Here is a 21,705-nt window from a genome sequence, read left to right as displayed (position 1 = left end):
AGACCAGGGAGATAGGGTACGGTCAGGTTATCTGGGTTGGTTAGCCTGAAAGTGCAGCGGGTCAGACAATCTTAAGTTACAAGTTCTATTTAGCTATTTGGGTAGCTTGTTATTTAATGATTTTTGGTTGTCTAACAAACTTTTTTTAGCGACAAACTAACCTACTTCTAAATACAAGCACCTTGCATGATTTGAATATTTTATCTGTTGGACAGAAGGTAGACACCTTGCCACCACACATTCCATCTTGCGTTTAATAGTCAACCATTTATGTAGGCCAAAATCAACATGTATTGGTGATGCATTGTTTAGCCGTCATAGGATAAATATTTTAGGTTTCTGTTTGGAACAATTTGGTAATCAACTAATAAAGCATATGAGATGGATAAAGAGACGAAGATAAGAACACATAAGAGAAGAAGAAGAAGCTAATTCAATTCAATTCATTGATGACACATTCTGTTAACTGGGTTTGTTTAAGTTAACTGGGTTTGTTTGTTTAACTTACATCTACAACCCTCCATTATGTTACAGTTACGCACGACCTCCCTCAACTCTTTATAGAGTAAACTGCCATTTTGGTCCCTGTGGTTTGGTCAATTTTGCCACTTTAGTCCAGATCTCAAACTTTTTGCAATTGGGTCCCTGTGGTTTCAGTTTTATTGCCATTTTGGTCCAAAAATGAAAACAGACCAGATTCCCCTAATTAAACCCTCAACTTTTGTCCTTTTCCTCAGGGGTATTTTAGTCATTTACGTTTTATTATAACTGATTATCAGTTAAAATTAATAAAACTAAATTATAAAAACTGAAACTCAGTCAGTCTCTCTCTCTCTCTCTCTCTCTCTCTCTCAACTCTATCACCACACACACACAGAACTTAATCAAACACCTACCACCAACCGGATAACATCCACCACCACCTCTAATAGCCATCGCCCACCAGAAACACTCCACCACCTCTAACCGCCATCGCCCTCCACCGAATCGGAACCCTAGAAAACTACCAGCCCCCATCGCTGGAATAAGAAGAGTTCAAACCACCAGGGTTATGGTTTCGTTGTTGGCAGCATGTTAATCGTTGAGCCAGAGGCTTCTCCAGCTTACGGCTGCCTAGTTCCAGATAACATGATTCCGTATGTTGTTCCGTCACCGTCGCCGGAGACGGTGGCGTTGCGGCGGACGAATTGAGAGCTTGAAGTTTCTGCAACGCTAGGGTTTTGGCTCTGGTTCGAACACCGAGAGAAACATCGAGTACAGCTATTGTGTTGCCGGTGAATTTAGGTTTCCTCATGTATTTCCCCATTGATTGATGATGATGATGATACTCTATTTGAGAATGTCATAGAACTGTAAATTGTTTGAAGATGATGGTTGCAGGAGTTTGGAGAAGAGATGATGATGATGATGATGATACTCTATTTGATGATTATTTTGATGATTTGGGTGCTGGAACAAACTCGTGGGTTAGCGGCGGGTGGCTATGGGAGGTGGGTGGTGGTGGAGCATGGTGGGTGTGGCGGAGAATGGGGTGGAGAAGATGATGGTTGCAGAGAATTGGGGTTTGGATTAGGGTTTGCTTGTGACTCATTTGGGGAAGATGAAGATTTTTTATTTAGTTTTACTATTAATTAATAATCAGTTATAATAAAATGATAATGACCAATTTACCCCTGAAGATAAGGACAAAAAACAAGGATTTAATTTGAGGAATATGAGCTGAATTTACTTTTGGACCAAAATGGCACAAAACTGAAACCACAGGGACCAAAATGAAAGTTTTGGACTAAAGTGGCAAAACTGCCCAAACCTCAGGGACCAAAATGGCAGTTTACTCTTTCTAATATAAATGATTAAGGAATGATTCAGTCATCTTTTAGTTTCTTATGGTTCAAACATAGGTCTAATTGTAAGTCGGTATCTTTTAGTATCTTGGTATGCTTGGTGCTCTTTTAGTCTAATGTAATTGTTTAGGTTTTGGTCGTTGTGCTTTTTTTGTGGTTTTTGCAGCGTTGTTGTTTGTTTTAATAAAATTCAATGTTCAAAAAAAAAATCTATAATAGTTATTGTAACCTTATATTTTGCTTGATTTTGACGAATTCCTTTGGATCTAAGATGTGTTTCTATGTTTGAAAGTCTCAATGCATATTTATTAATTACCGTAAATTAGTAATTGTATATACGAAATTAATTATTTAGAATTGAACTAAAATATAATAAAACCTTAATTAAACGTGGAAAGTACGATGAAATAACCACCAGTCCCATAGAGGCATAGATTACTACAAAAGTTTGACTGAATATAGATTTAATTTCATAGGATCCAACAACATTAGCCCATACATCAAATATGGAAAAAAGAAAAAAGTACACATTTTTTGCCAGATTTTATTTTATGAAATCATATCGAGGAAATATGTTAAACAAGTAAAACACTATTATAGTGATATTTAATATTTAGTACTAGTATTAAGCCACTGCTTTGCAGCGGTTGTCATAAGACTGCGTTAAGTAGTAGCAATACTATACCATTGTCATCGACCACCAACACCGGAAAAGCTCGTAAAAACAAAATAAATAAAAGCGGGAAAAAATAACGTCGAGCGAAAAACAGACGTAAAATCTTTAAGTCATGCGCGCTCGTTGCTAAGAAATTAAACTGAAACGTAAAACATAGAAAAAATAACTAAGTCCATCCAGGACCCGCGTGTAGGACGAACTTGTCAAATGCAGAAAAATAGATGTGATGCGACGGGGCAGTCAAACGGGAAAAAAACATATGAAAAAATGTTGAACCCCACACGCACGTTGCGGTGCGTTAACTCATAAAATTTAGAACGAAACGAAAAACTTGGGAAAGATGAAAAGTATGGTGGACCAAAATTGAAAATAAAAAAGAGTTGGCATTAAATTGTAAAAGATGAAAAACTTTTGGTTAAAAGTAAAAAAACAAAGGGTCTAAATTGTAAAATTGAAGTTATTTATTAATTTTAGATAAAGATAAGGATAAAAATAAGTGATATTTATATATTAGTCATTAATTAATATTAATATTAAAAGAAATTTATTAAACAAATATAAATAAAATTTATGAGGTTGCAGAAGAAAATGTCATGTGATATTATTTGGAGTCTTTTATTATAAGTTAGATTATTAGAGATGGATGATGCAAATTCATGTAGTTGAATTTCTTCATTATATGAAATAAATGTTAAATTCTTTTAATGTGTTAGAATTAGAATTTTCTTTACTTGAAAGAATTTTCGAGCCGGAGACTCACCGGAAGCAGCCTCTTTATTCCTACGGGGTAGAGTTAAGGCTATCTACATCTTACCTTGAAATAATTAATTTTATTTCGATTCCTACCCTTGTTTGTATTCTATTTTGATGGTTCCAAGTTCCAACTAAGATTTGTGAAAATGGTTCCAAAGTTCTAAATTAATGAAAATGAAAATTATAAGACATCAACAACCAATTCCTTTCGAAGGGTGACACCATGAGGCATGAACCTCAATTTCCCTTTGAAGGGGTAGCACCCTAAATGGTCCGGTTCTACACGGATATACATGATTGGTGTGGAAAATACGATGGTGATCTAGTATGTTAATTTATCCAATCAAACACTGGTTTAAATCGAATAGTTGATGAAAAAGACTACGGGTTATCCTTTTGGGTGACCAATGCAACTCAACAAACTAGGGGCCACCACTTAACAAATTAATTAATTACGAACATATACATAACAATATTTGCTCTGAAGGAGGAATCACATGCCATTCAACTAGACTGTATTTTTTTTTTTTTTTTTTGTGTTACCTCTAAGGTATACATATAATACATAGTATTAAACTCATTTTGGTTGCTAAAAGGATGTCAATCGAGTCTAGAGGGTCGGAAATGCCAGATCTTGGAGCTAATGGACTGATTCTACTTTTTCCCATGCTAGAATAGAGCAGCACCATTTCGTCCCTTCTTTAAAGGAGTGGTACGGTTTTAATCAGATTCAATGACTAAACCTATCCAATCCTGAAACGATAATGCGCGATCAAAGACAACCATATTATCTCTAAACTAAGCCTCAACAATAAACAACACTAAAAAAAATTCATAATCCTTAGAACAAACACATAATCCTTGACCATTAGCGTAATTTAAAAGGAAAAAGAAAAAGCCCTTTAACTAATGAGTTGAAGTCTATCTAAACCTGAAATCAACTCGTTTAACTTGTGTGGCTCGAGTTCGACAGGTGTCAAACTCTATGTTGAAAACTCAAGCTCGATTCAATTCAAGCTTTTACCGAGTTATTTTTGAATAGCTCACGATCAGCTTGGCATGTTTACGATTAAACTTAAGTTTAAGAACCGCTCATAAGAAGCCAAAAAAAACTTTATTAATGAAATTATCACTGCATATATGCAATATTTTTGGACATAAAGAAAGTATTCGTTTCTTTAAGTACTAAAATCCATACCTAATATATCTGTATCTGGTTGTGCTATGCGTCACAATTATGTGAACCAAAAATTCTTTTTCTCGCATTTCTTATTTCACCCCTTCGTGTCCTATTTCCTATTTTTAAAACGTTTGTTAAATAAAGATAAACAATAGTAATACACATAATATAATTTCTGAATCTTTATTACTAATTATTTGAAATTTCTTTATCCAAACCGTTTATAAATAGATCAGTTTAACCTAAGTATTATATATTCAGTCATATATATTTATCGATGTATGTATGTTCCATTTTGTAGGATCCAAAGAGTAATAATACGATTATTATAACACAACTAAAACGGATCATGTCCACTAAACTTATATTTTATAACTAGCTTTAGTTTCAAGACTTCAACCACCCCATGCAAATACGTATACATACATACATACATACCATATCATACTCTCTGGCGGACTGGAGAATCGCCTGTCCAATGACAACGCCACCGTTAGCCACCGCGATTCTTGTCCTCGGTCCACCGCTCGTCTTCAAAACCTACGAAACCGAATTTTCAGAAAAATTCAACTTCTTAAAACCATGGAAAACCCCTCTTCCTCTCCACCAATTCATTGCCACGCATTCATGTAACGTGAGAGCCATTTTCTGCTCGGCTGTTAGCCCGGTCACTGCCGAGATCATCCAAAGCCTGCCGGAGCTTCGGTTTGTGTTAGCTAGTTCCATTGGTGTCAACCATATTGACCTCCGAGAATGCAAACGCCGTGGAATTGTGGTGGCCAATGCCGGATCGACGTTTTCGGAGGATGTAGCGGATATGGCAGTCGGGTTGTTGATTGATGTTGTGAAGAGAATTAGTGCTGGTAATCGACTTGTTAAGGCTAGGGTTTGGCCCCGACAACGAGACTACCCTCTTACTTATAAGGTTTGTTATATTTACATGAAAGAATTGTTACAACAAATTTTTTAGGCTGGTGGGTGTGGGTTGCCTCCTTGGCCCGTCGAGGCCCGGCACCACCGCCCCTTCGGTCCGTCACATCACTTTCGCGGGCCCCTTGCTGCATGTGACAAGCCTCCTTTCACAAATAGAGCCGCGAAGGTGGATTTTGTTGACCAATCAAATAGCAGGGGAGCTAATCACCCACACCCCAGACCCTTCATATTTAATCTTTTATTTTTGTAAATATATCATAGAGTAAATTACACGGATGGTCCTCGTGGTTAATCAAAATTTTGGATTAATCCCTACTAGTTTTTCAAAAGTATACGGATAGACCCTATGATTTGCAGTTTGTAATGTATTTAGTCCCCAATTTTTGTCAAAAGTACACGGATGATCTCTGTGGTTTGCACTTTGTAACGCATTTAGTCCCCAACCTTTAGTGGTTAAATATGTTACAAAGTGCATACCATAAGGACCATCATATACATTAGCAAAAGTTAGAGACTAAATGCATTACAAAGTTCAAATCACAGGGACCACTCCTGTACTTTAAGAAAGTTGAGGACTAAATCCAAAATTTTGATTAACCACATGGATCAACCGTTCTTTACTCTGTATCTTATCTCAAAATATTGTTTTGTAATTTTTAAATACGCGAGTTTCTAGCCTAGTATGCATTTAAAGTATGTTATAGTTAAATATTAAATTTCAATAATAAGTATGAAATTTAAAAATACGTATACTATACATACCACATATTTTTATATTTTAGTTACCAACGTTAAAGTTTGTCAACTTTCAAACAAGAGGTATTGGGTTCATATATCAAACCTCTCATTTGTGGAGTCACACCCACTAGCTAAAATTAACTTATAATAAGGGCTAGGGAAAATCCAAAAAAAGACTTCCGGTTCGGTCTGATTATAAAAACAATGGTTAAAAGTATTTCCAATTTTCAGTTAGGTGGCAAGCGAGTCGGTATTGTTGGACTAGGAAACATCGGGCTTCATATCGCGACGCGACTACGTGCCATGGGTTGCATCATCTCGTACACATCAAGAACCATGAAACCACACGTGACATTCCCTTTCTATCCTACAATTCATCAACTAGTGGCCAACAGTGATATCTTGGTCATTTCTTGCGCCTTAACGGAGCAAACACACCACATGATCGATCGAGAAGTGATGTTGGTTCTCGGAAAGGAAGGAGTTATTGTAAATATCGCCCGAGGAGCAATCATCAATGAGAAAGAACTAGTTGAATGTTTGGTCAAAGGGGAGATTGGTGGTGCTGGTTTGGATGTTTTTGAAAACGAGCCCCACTTTCCCGAAGAGCTTTTCAAACTCGATAACGTTGTATTGACACCTCATCATGGTGCGGTGACCGAGGAGGCATGTAGGAATCTTTATGATCATATATGTAAGAATCTTGATGCATTCTTGTCAAACAAACCTTTAGGAGTGTTTGGTTCGCAGGAATTCAATGGAATTTAAGGGAATTGGAATTTGAATTCCATCTTTTAAGATGTTTGGTTCACAGAATTTGATGGAATTGGAATCCCAATTCCAATCTTCATGTGTTTGGTTGACAATGAAATTGGAATTACGCATGAATAAGGCTGTAAACGAGCCGAGCTGAACCGAATCAGGGTGGGCTCAGGCTCTGCTTGTTTAAAAATCGAATCGAGCCGAGCCAGCTCGTTTAAAACCCAGCTTACTTTGAGCCGAGCTTTTTTCGAGCGAACTTCGAGCGAGCCTCGAGCCACGAACTTCTTAAACAGAATAGTAATTTTAGGTGTACTATAAAATGAAGGGTAAATTACACTTTTCGTCCTTTATGTTTGTATCAAATTGCAATGGATAGCCTTTAACTTCAATACTTACAGTCACAATCCTTTATTTAGAAAACTCATTACACTTTCCGTCCTTTACCACTAACTAGGTTAAAAATTTAAGCTATATCTGATCATGTGACTTGCACATGAGGGGAGATCGGTAATTTTACTCATTTATTTTAAAAAATAAAAATAAAAATACATAATATACACATACAAGTCTCCTTCTCTCAGCTAATTCCATCTCTTCAACCAACCTCACCACCACCAAATTCAGCCACCACCACTACTGTATCCCAGCCACCACCACCGAATTGAGCCCCACAACCACCACCGTATCCCAGCCACCACCACCGAATCGAGCCCCACCACCATTAGACTGGTTTAAATTGTTGCAGAAAGTTAAATAAAAAGACTTGAAGAAATTGTTGCAGAAAGTTAAATAAAAAGACTTGAAGAAATGTCAACATCTGCATTGACATTCCTAACATTGGAGTTCACGATTCCAACGTTGTATCGCATCAAGAACTCCTCTCGAGCATTGGCGAACAATGGCGAGACGGTAGGAATCATGGAATAATGTTAATGGATCAAATGGGTAGTCGAAATTCGCAAGGACATGGACCATCACTGAGTCTGGGTTCGCATATTCAACCGGCCGGAATCCAATTCCATTCCGGTGATTACAGGAATCCCAGCATGGGGTTCTCTTCATTTTGGTTTAGAACAATCAATTTTGGTTTAGAACTTTCATCAAGCACCTCATGTGATTGTTGTAGATCTGTTGACTACACCCCACCATAAGAAGATCGCCGCCGGCGCTGGTGTGAGCTCCGGCCATAGCCTCTGACCGCACAGGTTCAACGTAATTCTTGCACCAACATACTCGTCTTCATCTTCTAATCTAAAGCCCCAACATCTTAATGTCTAACTATGATTAAAGAAATCGAATTTTAGGTTTGTTATAAGAGGGTTGTTCCAGCTTCTTAAATGGTGGTGGTAGGGTTTGGTGGTGATTGCCAGATCTCTGGTTATTTAGAGAGATAGGGACTTATATTAAAATATTTCTAAATGATTTGATAATTGGTAAAAAGACTAAATTACCCTTATGTGACTAAAGTTAACTGAAAATTTTAACCAGGTTAATGCTAAAGGACGTATGTTGTAGTGGGTTTTACAAATAAAGGATTGTAGCTGTAATTATTGAAGTTAAAGTCTATCCATTGTAATTCGATACAAACATAAAGGACGAAAAGTGTAATTTACCCTACATATTTTAAGGGGAAAAAAATCGATAACAATAATATGGGGTACATGGGTTCTTAAAATGCAGTACCTATTTTACTCCCTAAATGCATGCAAAATAAAACAGAAACAATTGTGGGATACTTCATGGCTCGGATCAACAGGACGTTAGAGTGTATCATTTTAACTATGTTCCAAGTGTAAAGTGTGCTATAAGTATGATTCATAAAATACCTTTGTGTTTATGATTAAACAAGCAAAATATGCCAATATAATTTTTTTATGTTTGTAACACCCCGGAAATATAAAACTTTATATTAAAATTATAAAGTTTAAATAAACAAGAATTTATTTAACTAGGAATTTATAACCTAGTTAACTACAAGTCTAAAAATAACTTAAATAGGGTTAAAACAACAAAACCTTATGTTAAACAAAAGTGAGGGGCTAAATCAACTTGAAATCGAAATCTGAGCATAGAATCGTGATCACCTCGTCAAAAGGATCATAAGGTATGTCAAATTAGGTTGTTTTGATTCAACCTAAATTTCTTGCATATGATTAAAATTGAATGTTGAGCTTAATTATGTGTTATAAACATGAAATTAGAAGTGATATGAGGTTTAGGGACAAACCCTAGACGATTTCTTGTCAAAATCTTGCATGATACTAGGATGGATCAAAATCACTATAGTGGGTGGTTAATAAGTTAGTAGAACTTAGAACTTGATAAACACTAGGATTAAGACTCTTGTTCTAGTGTAAACTGAAATTATGAGATAATCCCTAAAATCATTGATGTTAACAATATGTGTATATTGTCTAATTGAAGTTAATTTGGATGATAATTTCAAGTCATAAACTTGGTTTAGATCATGTAGAAATTTGACCCGCTAGGTGTTTGATAAAACGCCTAAATTAGGGTTAAAATGTTAAAGGTTGTGTAAAACGCAGATTTGAATATGTTAAGAAAATGATGCGTTAAAGCTTAAGAAAGAGTTCTAAACTTGTTATGAATTGAACTCTTTAGGCAAGGAATCCGGAACGTCGAGCGGACACGCCGGAGGGGATACACGTGGAAAAGGAGTGCTTTAAAGGTACGTGACTTTAGTCTCGATAAATTGTGCATATTTGTTTGAGTTCAATGTATAGATAGAATCAAAGCGTGAAGGATGCGTTTGATGCATTCTAAAGTGGCGTAGTTCACTCGAACATCAAACGGGTCAAAATAAAGACTTGGGATTGGGTTTGACTTGTTAATAAAGTGATGGTTTCACTAGATAGTCAAACGAGTTGAATAGATGTTATAAGAGGAATCACGACAATAGTGACCATGATTGTTACTTGAATTAATATAGTTAAATTGATAAAGAACCGTTTGGTAGGCATTACAATGGAGGATTTTCCATAAAATGAGCCAACGGGTCGAATAATGGTGTTATTTGTAGCGTTGGTGTCTAATTACTTAACAAAAGTGACATCAAGCACAAGAGCATTAAGCCATGGAATTGGTAAGGAAATGCGAGTGATGCTAAGCCCCGGATGTTGGGTGAAAATGCCTCAAGGTTGCCATTGAACGATAGCAAAGTTTTGTAAATATAGTGGGTCGAATATCTAAATAGAGCTTTTAGTGACTAAGCCCGTAAACCAAATTTTCGGGATAACAATTATGGTAGACACGTCGGTAATTTAAATACGGTCGTGTAGGAAAAAGAATCACCAAAAACGGACTTACGGATCATAAGTTATGGCGATTTTAAGTTGGGATTGAATATACTTGGAGCTGGGAATGTACAGCAACAGCTGAGCAAACATTCTATGAAAAACAGGGCTAGGCGTGACGCCTAGGCCCTTGGCGTCACGCGACGGCCCCTTGATCCGAGAAAATTTTATTTTTTGATTGTTTGACCCTTGGAACTTGTTTATATCCATTGTAGCTTTATCAAAACTAACATTTGTTGTGGTTTTGATCTTAAATGATGTTGGAACTAACCGGAAGATGATCGAGCTAGCTTTTGAAGAACCGAACACTACATACAAGCTTCCGCAATGTTTTAAACTTTAATATATTATGATTATGGGTTGTAAACAAATTGTTAACAACTTTTGGATGTTTTAACTTAGTCGTTAGTCGACTAAGGTTTTTGCTACTAATGAACTATATTTATGGAATCCAAGTTAACTAGGCACGTTTTATCTAAAATGGTTTGAACTATTATTTAATTCAAGTAAATTAGACGGGTGTTACAAGATGGTAATCAGAGCTTAAGGTTGTCAACAAAGTGTTCGGTTCAAGCTCGATCGATCATCCGGTAAGAATTAACTTATTATGTTAACAAATTATGTCTTATGTAAGAATGAGAAAGGAATTGAAGTGCATGGGAAGAGCGTGTTAACACACTCAAACCCGGAAAGTGCACCAAATTTGAACGGTTAAAGCAAGTTGAGAACTTGGCTAAACCGAAACAAAAGAAGCAATGTTATAAATGAAATGTTTAACGTTTAGATGTAAACATTTCAGTTTTAAAGATGACGGATATGGGAAATGACGAAGCGGTGCCAAGAGTTACCGAGCAAATGAGAGAAGTGATTGTCGAGGAAGTAGGAAAGGCAATCGAAAATAGCTTATCCGGTTTTATTGATAAGATTCAGAATACGGTATTATCGGTGGTTGATGGGAGAATCAAGAAATTGGAAGATGATGCTAATGTAGCTAAGGAAAAATCTGTAGAGCGCAAGGGTTGCTCGTACAAAGAGTATATGGCATGTAAACCGCCACTCTATCACGGAGAGGTGGATCCGATAATGTGCCAAAGATGGTTGAGTGATATTGAAGGGGTGTTCGAGAGAACCCACTGTGATACAAGTGACTTTGTAGCTTATGGCACGGGTCAGCTGAGAGGTCAAGCAAAAGACTGGTGGGATAATAAGAAAAAGGAAATCGGAAGTGAAGCGGCGAAAGCAATGACATGGGAGGAGTTTAAGGTACCATTCCTCAGACATCACAGTCCTAAAGCGGTTATCAATCGAATCAGAGAGGAGTTTATTCAGCTTAGACAGAAAGGCGAATCTATTGATAAGATCACGGGGATCTTTCTTGACAAACTGAGGTTTTGCGATGAATTAGTGACCTTCGAAGAACAGAAGGTGTATTATTATTATAACATGCTAAGCGCAAAGTATCGGGAGTTCATGGCTCCCTCAAAATATGAGACCCTTACTGAAATTATCAATACTGCTCGAGAAAGAGAAATAGAGCTAAAGAAACAAATTGAAAGGGGTGAAAGAAGGGCGCAAGAGGTTAATCCGAGCCCTACGAAAAAGGCACGCACGACTGACTCATCGAAGAAGCAAGAAGGAAAGAGCAGTACGCCAAGTTGTAAAGTATGCGGGAAAGGGCACAAGGGTGAGTGCCGGTTTAAGGACAAGCCGTGTCCTATTTGTGGGAAGACAGGGCACACGGCTGCGTTGTGCCCGGGGAAAGTGTCGGTGTGCTACAAATGTTATCAGCCGGGTCACAAGAAATCTGAGTGCCCGGAGTTGGTCGGAAAGAAGGATGACAAGAGTACGCACACAGAGGCACCAAAAGCAAAAGCAAGATCCTTCCAGTTAACAGCAGTGGAGGCGAAAACGGAGCCCGATGTGGTCTTAGGTATATTTGCCATAAATTCAATTCCTGCACATGTGTTATTTGATACGGGTGCGAATAAATTCTTTATTTCACATGGACTTATTCGACATCCTTCCTTTGTACAAACGAAATTACCTATGCCATTAGAGGTAGAAATAGGTGATAACAAAAATTTCCTTGTGTGTGATATATGTCGAGATTGCAATATAAGCATAGACGATGAGGAATATCCAATAGACTTGATTCCTATGTCCATGGGAGAATTCCAAGTAGTGGTCGGGATGGATTGGCTATCCCGACACCATGCGAAAGTCGCATGTTTCCGCAAGGAGATAAAATTAACATCTCCAAGTGGGAAATCAGTTACCATACATGGCGAGAAAGAGGGTAAACCTGTTACGTGCTCAATGATAAAAGCTTACAAGCTCATGAGGCACGGTTGTAGGGCATTCATGATATATGCAAACGAACCAGACAAGGGGTCACTAAAGATTGAAGACGTACCAGTGGTACGCGAATATTCCGACGTGTTTCCGGAAGACCTACCGGGAATACCGCCAGAACGGGAGGTAGAGTTCGGAATCGAATTGATTCCGGGCGCGAAACCCGTGGCCAAGGCGTCGTATCGGCTCGCACCCTCAGAATTGCAAGAATTAATGTCTCAAATTCAAGATCTCCTCGACAAAGGGTTTATTCTCCCAAGTGTGTCTCCGTGGGGCGCACCAGTGCTGTTTGTGAAGAAAAAGGACGGGAGTATGCGTATGTGCATCGATTACCGGGAGTTGAACAAACTCACGGTGAAAAATCGATATCCACTCCCAAGAATTGACGACTTATTTGACCAATTTCAAGGCGCAAGATGATTCTCCAAGATCGACCTTAGATCGGGGTACCATCAGTTGAGAGTCAGGGAGGAAGATATACCGAAGACGGCTTTCCGTACGCGGTACGGACACTAAGAGTTCCTTGTGATGTCCTTTGGGTTAACAAATGCACCCGCAGCTTTCATGGATCTTATGAACCGGGTTTTCAAGTCTATGATAGATAAGTCGGTGATAGTGTTTATTGACGACATTTTAATATACTCAAAGGATGAAGCGGAACACACAAGACATTTGCGTGAAGTATTGGAGACGCTCAGAAAAGAAAAATTGTATGTAAAATTTTCAAAATGTGCCTTCTGGTTACGAGAGGTGCAATTTCTCAAGCATGTCATTAATGCAAACGGGGTGTTAGTAGACCCGTCGAAAATAGAAGCCGTGGCAAAATGGAATCCACTGAAGAATCCTTTAGAAATCAGAAGCTTTTTGGGGCTTGCGGGTTATTACCGGAGATTCATACAAGATTTCTCCAAAATTGCTATGCCATTAACCAAATTAACCTGCAAGGAAGAAAAGTTTATTTGGGGCGAGGATCAAGAAAGGGCGTTTCAAACGCTTAAGGAAAAACTGACCCAAGCACCGGTATTGTCGTTGCCGGATGGAACGGATGATATGGTAGTTTACTCGGATGCCTCGCATTCGGGGCTTGGCTGCGTTTTGATACAACGAGGCAAGGTTATAGCCTATGCCTCAAGGCAGCTGAAGACTCATGAAAAGAAATATCCTACGCATGACCTTGAGTTAGCGGCAGTGGTGTTCGCCTTGAAAATATGGAGGCATTATTTGTATGGGGTAAAGTGCACTATCTTTACCGACCACAAAAGCTTAAAGTATTTCTTCGATCAGAAGGAATTAAATATGAGGCAGAGGCGGTGGTTAGAGACTGTCAAGGACTTCGATTGTGATATACATTACCACCCCGGGGAGGCTAATGTGGTGGCGGACGCGTTGAGCCGAAAGACAGATTATACGCCTATTTGAGTCTGATCGATGCAACTAATTGTGACATCGGGATTGCTTGACTAAATCCGAAAATCTCAAATTGAAGCAATAAAGGAAGAGAATGTGAAAAAGGAAAGAATAGTAGGGCAGTTAAAAGACTTGGAGGACGGTAACCAAGGATTGAAAACTCGATTTGGGAGAATTGGGGTTCCAAATACATGTGGAGCCAAAGCATTTTTACTTGACGAGGCCCATAAATCTCGTTATTCGATACATCCGGGGGCGACCAAGATGTACAATGATTTAAAACAAAATTATTGGTGGCCCGGGATGAAGAGAGATATTGTAAAATATGTGGAGAAGTGTTTGACCTGTTTGCAAGTCAAGGCAGAGCACCAGCAACCATATGGTAAGCTGCAACCATTGGACATCCCGGTTTGGAAATGGGAACAAATTACAATGGACTTGTTGGCCAAACTACCCAAAACCAGCCGTGGTTTTGATGCTATATGGGTGGTTGTGGATAGATTAACTAAAAGTGCACACTTCATTCCAATCCGTGAGACTTATACATCAGAAAAGATGTCAGAAGTGTATACCAATGAGATCGTGGCACGTCACGGGGTACCGATATCCATTGTGTCCGACAGAGATATTCGGTTTACTTCGGATTTTTGGTGTGGCTTCCAAGAGTAAATGGGGAACTAAGCTGTTCATTAGCACTGCTTACCATCCCCAAACGGATGGGCAAGGTGAAAGAACAATACAAACGTTGGAAGATATGTTGCGTGCTTGCATTATCGACTTTGGGGGCTGTTGGGATGTCCATCTACCCTTGGTCGAATTCTCATATAACAATAGCTATCACGCGAGTATTAAAATGGCCCCATATGAGATGTTATATGGTAGAAAGTGCCGAACCCCAGTATGTTGGGGAGAAGTTGGTCCGCGAGGACTAGCTCAGACCGATGTAATTCGAGCTACGAATCAGAAAATCGACTTGGTCTGCACTCACTTAAAAGCAGCTCAGGATCGACAAAAATTGTATGCGGATAAACGAAGGAGGCCGATAGAATTTCAAGTAGGCGATAAGGTAATGTTGAAAGTATCGCCGTGGAAGGGGATAATTCGGTTTAGAAAAAGAGGAAAATTGAGCCCAAGATTTATTGGGCCATTCGAAATCGTTGAACGGGTTGGTAAGGTAGCATACCGTCTCGAGCTGCCTGAGGAGTTGAGTGGGATACATAGCACATTCCACGTGTCACGTCTCCGAAAATGTTTAGCAGATGAAACTACTCGTATCCACTACGATGATATCGATGTGGATAATAGTCTCAACTATGCGGTGAAGCCAATTGCAATTCTAGATCGTAAAGTGAAGAGTTTGAGAAACAAAAAAAGATCAACCAAGTGAAGGTTAAATGGGAACACGGGAAGGGTGCGGATACCACATGGGAATCCGAAGAAGAAATGCAACGGCTCTACCCTACATTATTTGGTACGTAATTCGGTTTCGGGGACGAAACTCTTTTTAAGGGGTGTGGACTTGTAACACCCCGGAAATGTAGAACTTTATATTAAAATTATAAAGTTTAAATAAACAAGAATTTATTTAACTAGGAATTTATAACCTAGTTAACTACAAGTCTAAAAATAACTTAAATAGGGTTAAAACAACAAAACCTTATGTTAAACAAAAGTGAGGGGCTAATATTGTCAAAACTTGAACTTATATTACTAAATTAGTGAAAACAAAACCAAACACCCATATTTGAGGTGTCTGGTTGATCAACAAGCAGAGGGCGACAAGGGGTTCTCCACCCAAACCCTAATTCACAGAAAAACCACAAATTGAAGGCCTAAATCAACTTGAAATCAAAATCTGAGCATAGAATCGTGATCACCTCGTCAAAGGGATCATAAGGTATGTCAAATTAGGTTGTTTTGATTCAACCTAAATTTCTTGCATATGATTAAAATTGAATGTTGAGCTTAATTATGTGTTATAAACATGAAATTAGAAGTGATAGGAGGTTTAGGGACAAACCCTAGATGATTTCTTGTCAAAATCTTGCATGATACTAGGATGGATCAAAATCACTATAGTGGGTGGTTAATAAGTTAGTAGAACTTGATAAACACTAGGATTAAGACTCTTGTTCTAGTGTAAACTGAAATTATGAGATAATCCCTAAAATCATTGATGATAAAAATATGTGTATATTGTCTAATTGAAGTTAATTTGGATGATAAATTCAAGTCATGAACTTGGTTTAGATCATGTAGAAATTTGACCCGCTAGGTGTTTGATAAAACGCCTAAATTAGGGTTAAAATTTTAAAGGTTGTGTAAAACTCAGATTTGAATATGTTAAGAAAATGATGCTTTAAAGCTTAAGAAAGAGTTCTAAACTTGTTATGAATTGAACTCTTTAGGCAAGGAATCCGGAACGTCGAGCGGACACGCCGGAGGGGATACACGTGGAAAAGGAGTGCTTTAAAGGTACGTGACTTTAGTCTCGATAAATTGTGCATATTTGTTTGAGTTCAATGTATAGATAGAATCGAAGCGTGAAGGATGCGTTTGATGCATTCTAAAGTGGCATAGTTCACTCGAACATCAAACAGGTCAAAATAAAGACTTGGGATTGGGTTTGACTTATTAATAAAGTGATGGTTTCACTAGATAGTCAAACGGGTTGAATAGATGTTATAAGAGGAATCACGACAATAGTGACCATGATTGTTACTTGAATTAATATAGTTAAATTGATAAAGAACCGTTTGGTAGGCATTACAATGGAGGATTTTCCATAAAATGAGCCAACGGGTCGAATAATGGTGTTAATTGTAGCATTGGTGTCTAATTACTTAACAAAAGTGACATCAAGCACAAGAGCATTGAGCCATGGAATTGGTAAGGAAATGCGAGTGATGCTAAGCCCCGGATGTTGGGTGAAAACGCCTCAAGGTTGCTATTGAACGGTAGCAAAGTTTTGTAAATATAGTGGGTCGAATATCTAAATAGAGCTTTTAGTGACTAAGCCCGTAAACCAAATTTTCGGGATAACAAATATGGTAGACACGTTGGTAATTTAAATACGGTCGTGTAGGAAAAAGAATCACTAAAAACGGACTTACGGATCATAAGTTATGGCGATTTTTAGTTGGGATTGAATATACTTGGAGCTAGGAATGTACAGCAACAACTGAGCAAACATTCTGTGAAAAACAGGGCTAGGCATGACGCCTAGGCCCTTGGCGTCACGCGACGCCCCCTTGATCCGAGAAAATTTTATTTTTTGGTTGTTTGACCCTTGGAACTTGTTTATATCCATTGTAGCTTTATCAAAACTAACATTTGTTGTGGTTTTGATCTTAGGTGATGTTGGAACTAACCGGAAGATGATCGAGCTAGCTTTTGAAGAACCGAACACTATTTACAAGCTTCCGCAATGTTTTAAACTTTAATAGGTTATGATTATGGGTTGTAAACAAATTGTTTACAACTTTTGGATGTTTTAACTTAGTCGTTAGTCGACTAAGGTTTTTGCTACTAATGAACTATATTTATGGAATCCAAGTTAACTAGACACCTTTTATCTAAAGTGGTTTGAATTATTATTTAATTCAAGTAAATTAGATGGGTGTTACAATGTTGGTGCACAATGTCTATCCCCTACATCATCAGTCTAGGTCGTGTCAGTAGTATGTAATAGTTGAAATGTAAAAAGTTAAGTTTTATTTGTTTGGAAGCCAGTTCGCACGAAGTGGCGTGTTAAGTGTCAGGTCGCACGAACTAGGAGTTGTCCAGTTCGTGCGAAGTGGGTAGGTTAGCTCGTGCGAACTGGTGTGCCTATAAATAGGCATGTTGGGTTTTTCAATTGTAACATTCTGGTGAAATATGTCACGAAGTGCTGCCGGATTCTCTTGGTGTAAAAATGTCTAATATCAATGGAAAACCAGTTTAAAGTGTATTTCTCTACTTCTACTCACATTCTAACACCGATTCAAGGTTACTAGTCTGTTTTCGCCTTTCTAGTGACCTAGATTTGACTCAGACCGACTCGTTTTGATCGAATCTCGATCCTACAAGTGGTATCAGAGCTCAAGATGAGTCAAATAAGTTGAATCAGTGTTTTGAATGGTTTAGAACTCTAAACTTCTACTCTTTCTTGGATTTTTGGACGAATTCACGGACAAAATGGACTGAATTTTGGATATAACGTGTAAAACACCATTTTAATCAATCCTTCAAAGTTACAGACCTTAATTCACACTAAAACTGATAAAAAAGTGTCAAAACTTCAATTTGTGTACAAACGATACTCAGTTCGTACGAAATGATCCAGATCGTGTGAATTTTTACCAAATCGTGTGAAATCCCTTTCCAGCTCGCACGAGTTGGATCAGGTCGCTTGAAATTTTCAAAAAGTTCATCACTTCACATGAAGTGAGTGTCCATGTCGTGTGAGACTCATCAGTTCGCACGAACTGAAACTTCTTTTAATATGTTGTTGTCACTTTGTGTGACAACCCTCACTAAATCAGGTATCCGTACAACTTATTAAATAATTAATTACTGCTTAATTACTATGCTTGCTTGAAATTGTGGATAAACTGCTACCTGAATACTGATACATGTACATACTTGCATCATACTTTATTTGCTGTCACTCCATTATTTACATACTGAACTCTAGTGACAACCTTGATGCACAAAAACACGGTAGCACAATAAACGGATAACCTATTAAACGTGCTGTCATAACTAGCACCAGGCAGGTACTGCCTCTAAGGCCTGTATAAGCCTGAGATAGTTTACTACACTAGTAGAGAGTGTAGGGATATAAGGGTTGTAGAACTGCGTCACTAGGTATAAGTTATAGTGACCGGATGTGCCTAAAACGTACTCTAAGTACAAAACTCAGCACTTTAAATAAAAATTCAGCATTAAGCTAACTAATAAAGTGCCAAAACATGAGAAAAATATTACTAGATACTTTCCAAAGTGTCGGGAATAAGTTGTGTCACTAAAAATAATAATAACAACACTTTAAAGCTTTGTTAAGCACTGTAACGGATCACTATCCAACCGAACAACCGGACTTTACCCGGAACACAAAAATATTGCCACTTACATTGTTTTTCTTTTTCTGAGCCAGTTAGGGTCCCCGAATACCCTAACACCCGCTACAACGCATAACACGCTAGTAACCGAGTTAACCTCCAACTTAACTTAACTAAATGGCTAACTATTAGTTGTAATCTAACTAAGGACCCCCCCTTCCAACGAAACCGTCCCCAAGGGGACACCCTTGTCCTATTTTTGATTATTTAATTCACACTTGTCTAATATCAAGGTTACATAAGAACCCTTGGATAATTAAGTTAGAGTTTGCCTATAAGTAACAACTATAGCACACCATGATCATCACAACACTTAACCACAAAACACTCTCTCCCTCTCCTTGCTCACTCTCGGCCGAAGACACAAGCACACACACACATCATTTTCGATTTCCTTCAACCCATTCCAAGTAACTACAAGTGTCAAGGAACTCATACAAGGAAGCTTGGTGCGTTCGGATCGTGAAGGACCTCACCTCATTGCTTTTATCCACTCATTCTTCGACTAGTTTCTTCCCTAGCCTCGAGCTAGTAGTAAGTGACTTCAAACACACTCTTGATCTATTCTAAAATGGTTAAAACGAACTTGGACGGTTAAAAAAGTCATGAACTTACAAGAAGACATGCTAAAAGTTTACTAAAATGTTAAATGTGTTGGTTAAAAGCATAAGGGTTGTGTAAATCTTGTAAGACTTGGTTGTTGTAATTATTTAGTGCCGATCTATGTTGTGGTAGCTCGGATCATCATCTAACCCAGATTAGTCATGTTCATGAATCATGACATAGAGTATGTTTAAGTGTAAAAAGGGTTAAATGATGAAACACTACTACACACTAAACATGAACTTGTGTAAAATCGATTTTCTTATGAAATAGTGTTCTAAACTAGTAGATCTACGGATCTACAAACGGTATTTTCAAAGAACCAAGTGTCAAAAGAAAACATATTTTAAAATCGGATCTTCCATGAACAAGTGTGATTTTTAAACACACAAGTACGAAAACACTTGTGTAACACTAAGTTTCGACAAAGAACTATTTTTGTAAAATTCGACAAGAAGTTGTAAAGAAGAAATTCCTTTAAAAACGAGACTTTCAAGAAACCGAGTTGATTTATACGAAGATCCACTAAAAGTAATGGAAATTACTACATATTTTTGGACAAACCACAAGTTCATGTAATTTTTGCGATTTATATACATTTTGACTAGTTTGATGGTTGGATATTGTTATTGTTGAACGAGAAAATTGACTGGTTTGAATTTTAAAAGAAAATGATACGCTTGAAAGCGTGGCCACCTCCAGTTACAGGGGAAACTCTGGCGAAATTTTTCCAAAACCTAACACTTGGAAATATTTTCACTACAAGTGTTATGAATATATTTCTAACCTGTTTTCAAAAATATAAATTTCGCCACGATTTTTATTACGACATTTCTAAGTGTCGGAGGTGGGATTTTTACAAAATAAAAACTTGATAAATATATATTTAGTATATATATTTTCATAACAACACTTGTGAATTTTTATGATTATTTTGTGAACTATACAAATATTATTTTTAGGGTAAAAATAATATTACTAAATAGTAACGATTCCAAAATAATACGAACGCCTTCACAATAATTATTTAAGTTACACCGGTAATTATTATTATTACCACCCGATCTTTAAACATAACTTACGCATTTCTCGGAAAAAAATACTAATGAATGTGTATTTTAACAAGAATATTATTTTGGAGAAATTATGTGAAATGAAATATAATATTTTTGAGAAAAATATTTATATTTTGGAGAAAGGATTAAAATATATTTTAAGTGAGACTTAATAGTATATTCCGAAGATACAGAAACGTACATGTATTAAGACCCCCATCCTTGGGAAGGAAAATATTTACTAAATAATTACTAAGTGTAATTACGAAATAGTTGTCTAACTATTTCCCAAAGACATTAAACCTTAAACTAAGGCACGACCGTCCGCCTAATAGAAGTTAGTACGTGTAGGTCGTCGCACAGCTGTTTGATCAGGAGATTTACTTGGTAGAGACGCACCACTGTGAGTTCATGTCCCCCTTTTCTCTTAACTGTTTTCAGTTTTCCAAACTGCGGGGGTGAAATACATGTTACTATGATTACGAATACTTCTTACATGGTATGGTTAGCGTAGGAGGGTTACTACTTAGATCATGTGAGTGGGTAGGCGGAAACTTGAGGCCATTAATCCTCAGGGTAGGACCGAGGGACAGGAGCGGTAGATCTATCTGGGTGTAGCGAGCCCAGCCCCAGGCCCAGCATAACGGACCTCGGGGTGACTTTGTGCCCAACGCATAAATCCGCTAGGTTTGAGTCTTCCTACTTGCACTTCACACATATCAATGGCCTTGCAAACCATTGGTGATCTCTTTTTCCTTATTTGCTACATACCAGGAATTTTTATACTTACAAAGGTTTTATTACTCACTTACACATGAGCTCGCTCAACAATTTTTGTTGATTTTTCCAACCTACATGTATTTCAGGGAACTAAAGATCTGGCGCGGTATGTTATGTTTTCCCGCTGCACATGAGTTACGAGGTCATCCAAGTTTAAGGGATGTGACTTTTTCCTGGACGAGTCACAGTTCTTAAACTGTGTTTAT

General features: G+C 37.7%; 1 protein-coding gene across 1 annotated transcript; it reads left to right on the top strand.

Annotated features, from left to right (window-relative positions):
• The first annotated feature begins 4,931 nt into the window (after positions 1-4,931).
• On the top strand, positions 4,932-6,892 carry LOC110920030 (glyoxylate/hydroxypyruvate reductase HPR3). The gene is made up of 2 exons (XM_022164272.2): positions 4,932-5,378; positions 6,356-6,892. The coding sequence occupies exons 1-2, from the start codon at positions 4,932-4,934 to the stop codon at positions 6,890-6,892; spliced, it is 984 nt and encodes a 327-aa protein (XP_022019964.1).
• The last annotated feature ends 14,813 nt before the right edge of the window (positions 6,893-21,705 follow it).

The sequence above is a fragment of the Helianthus annuus genome, chromosome 16 (genome assembly GCF_002127325.2).
Source record: "Helianthus annuus cultivar XRQ/B chromosome 16, HanXRQr2.0-SUNRISE, whole genome shotgun sequence".
Classification (NCBI taxonomy): domain Eukaryota; kingdom Viridiplantae; phylum Streptophyta; class Magnoliopsida; order Asterales; family Asteraceae; genus Helianthus; species Helianthus annuus.
The sequence above is the reverse complement of the archived record's forward strand: the minus strand, read 5'-3'. Positions and strand labels throughout refer to the sequence as shown.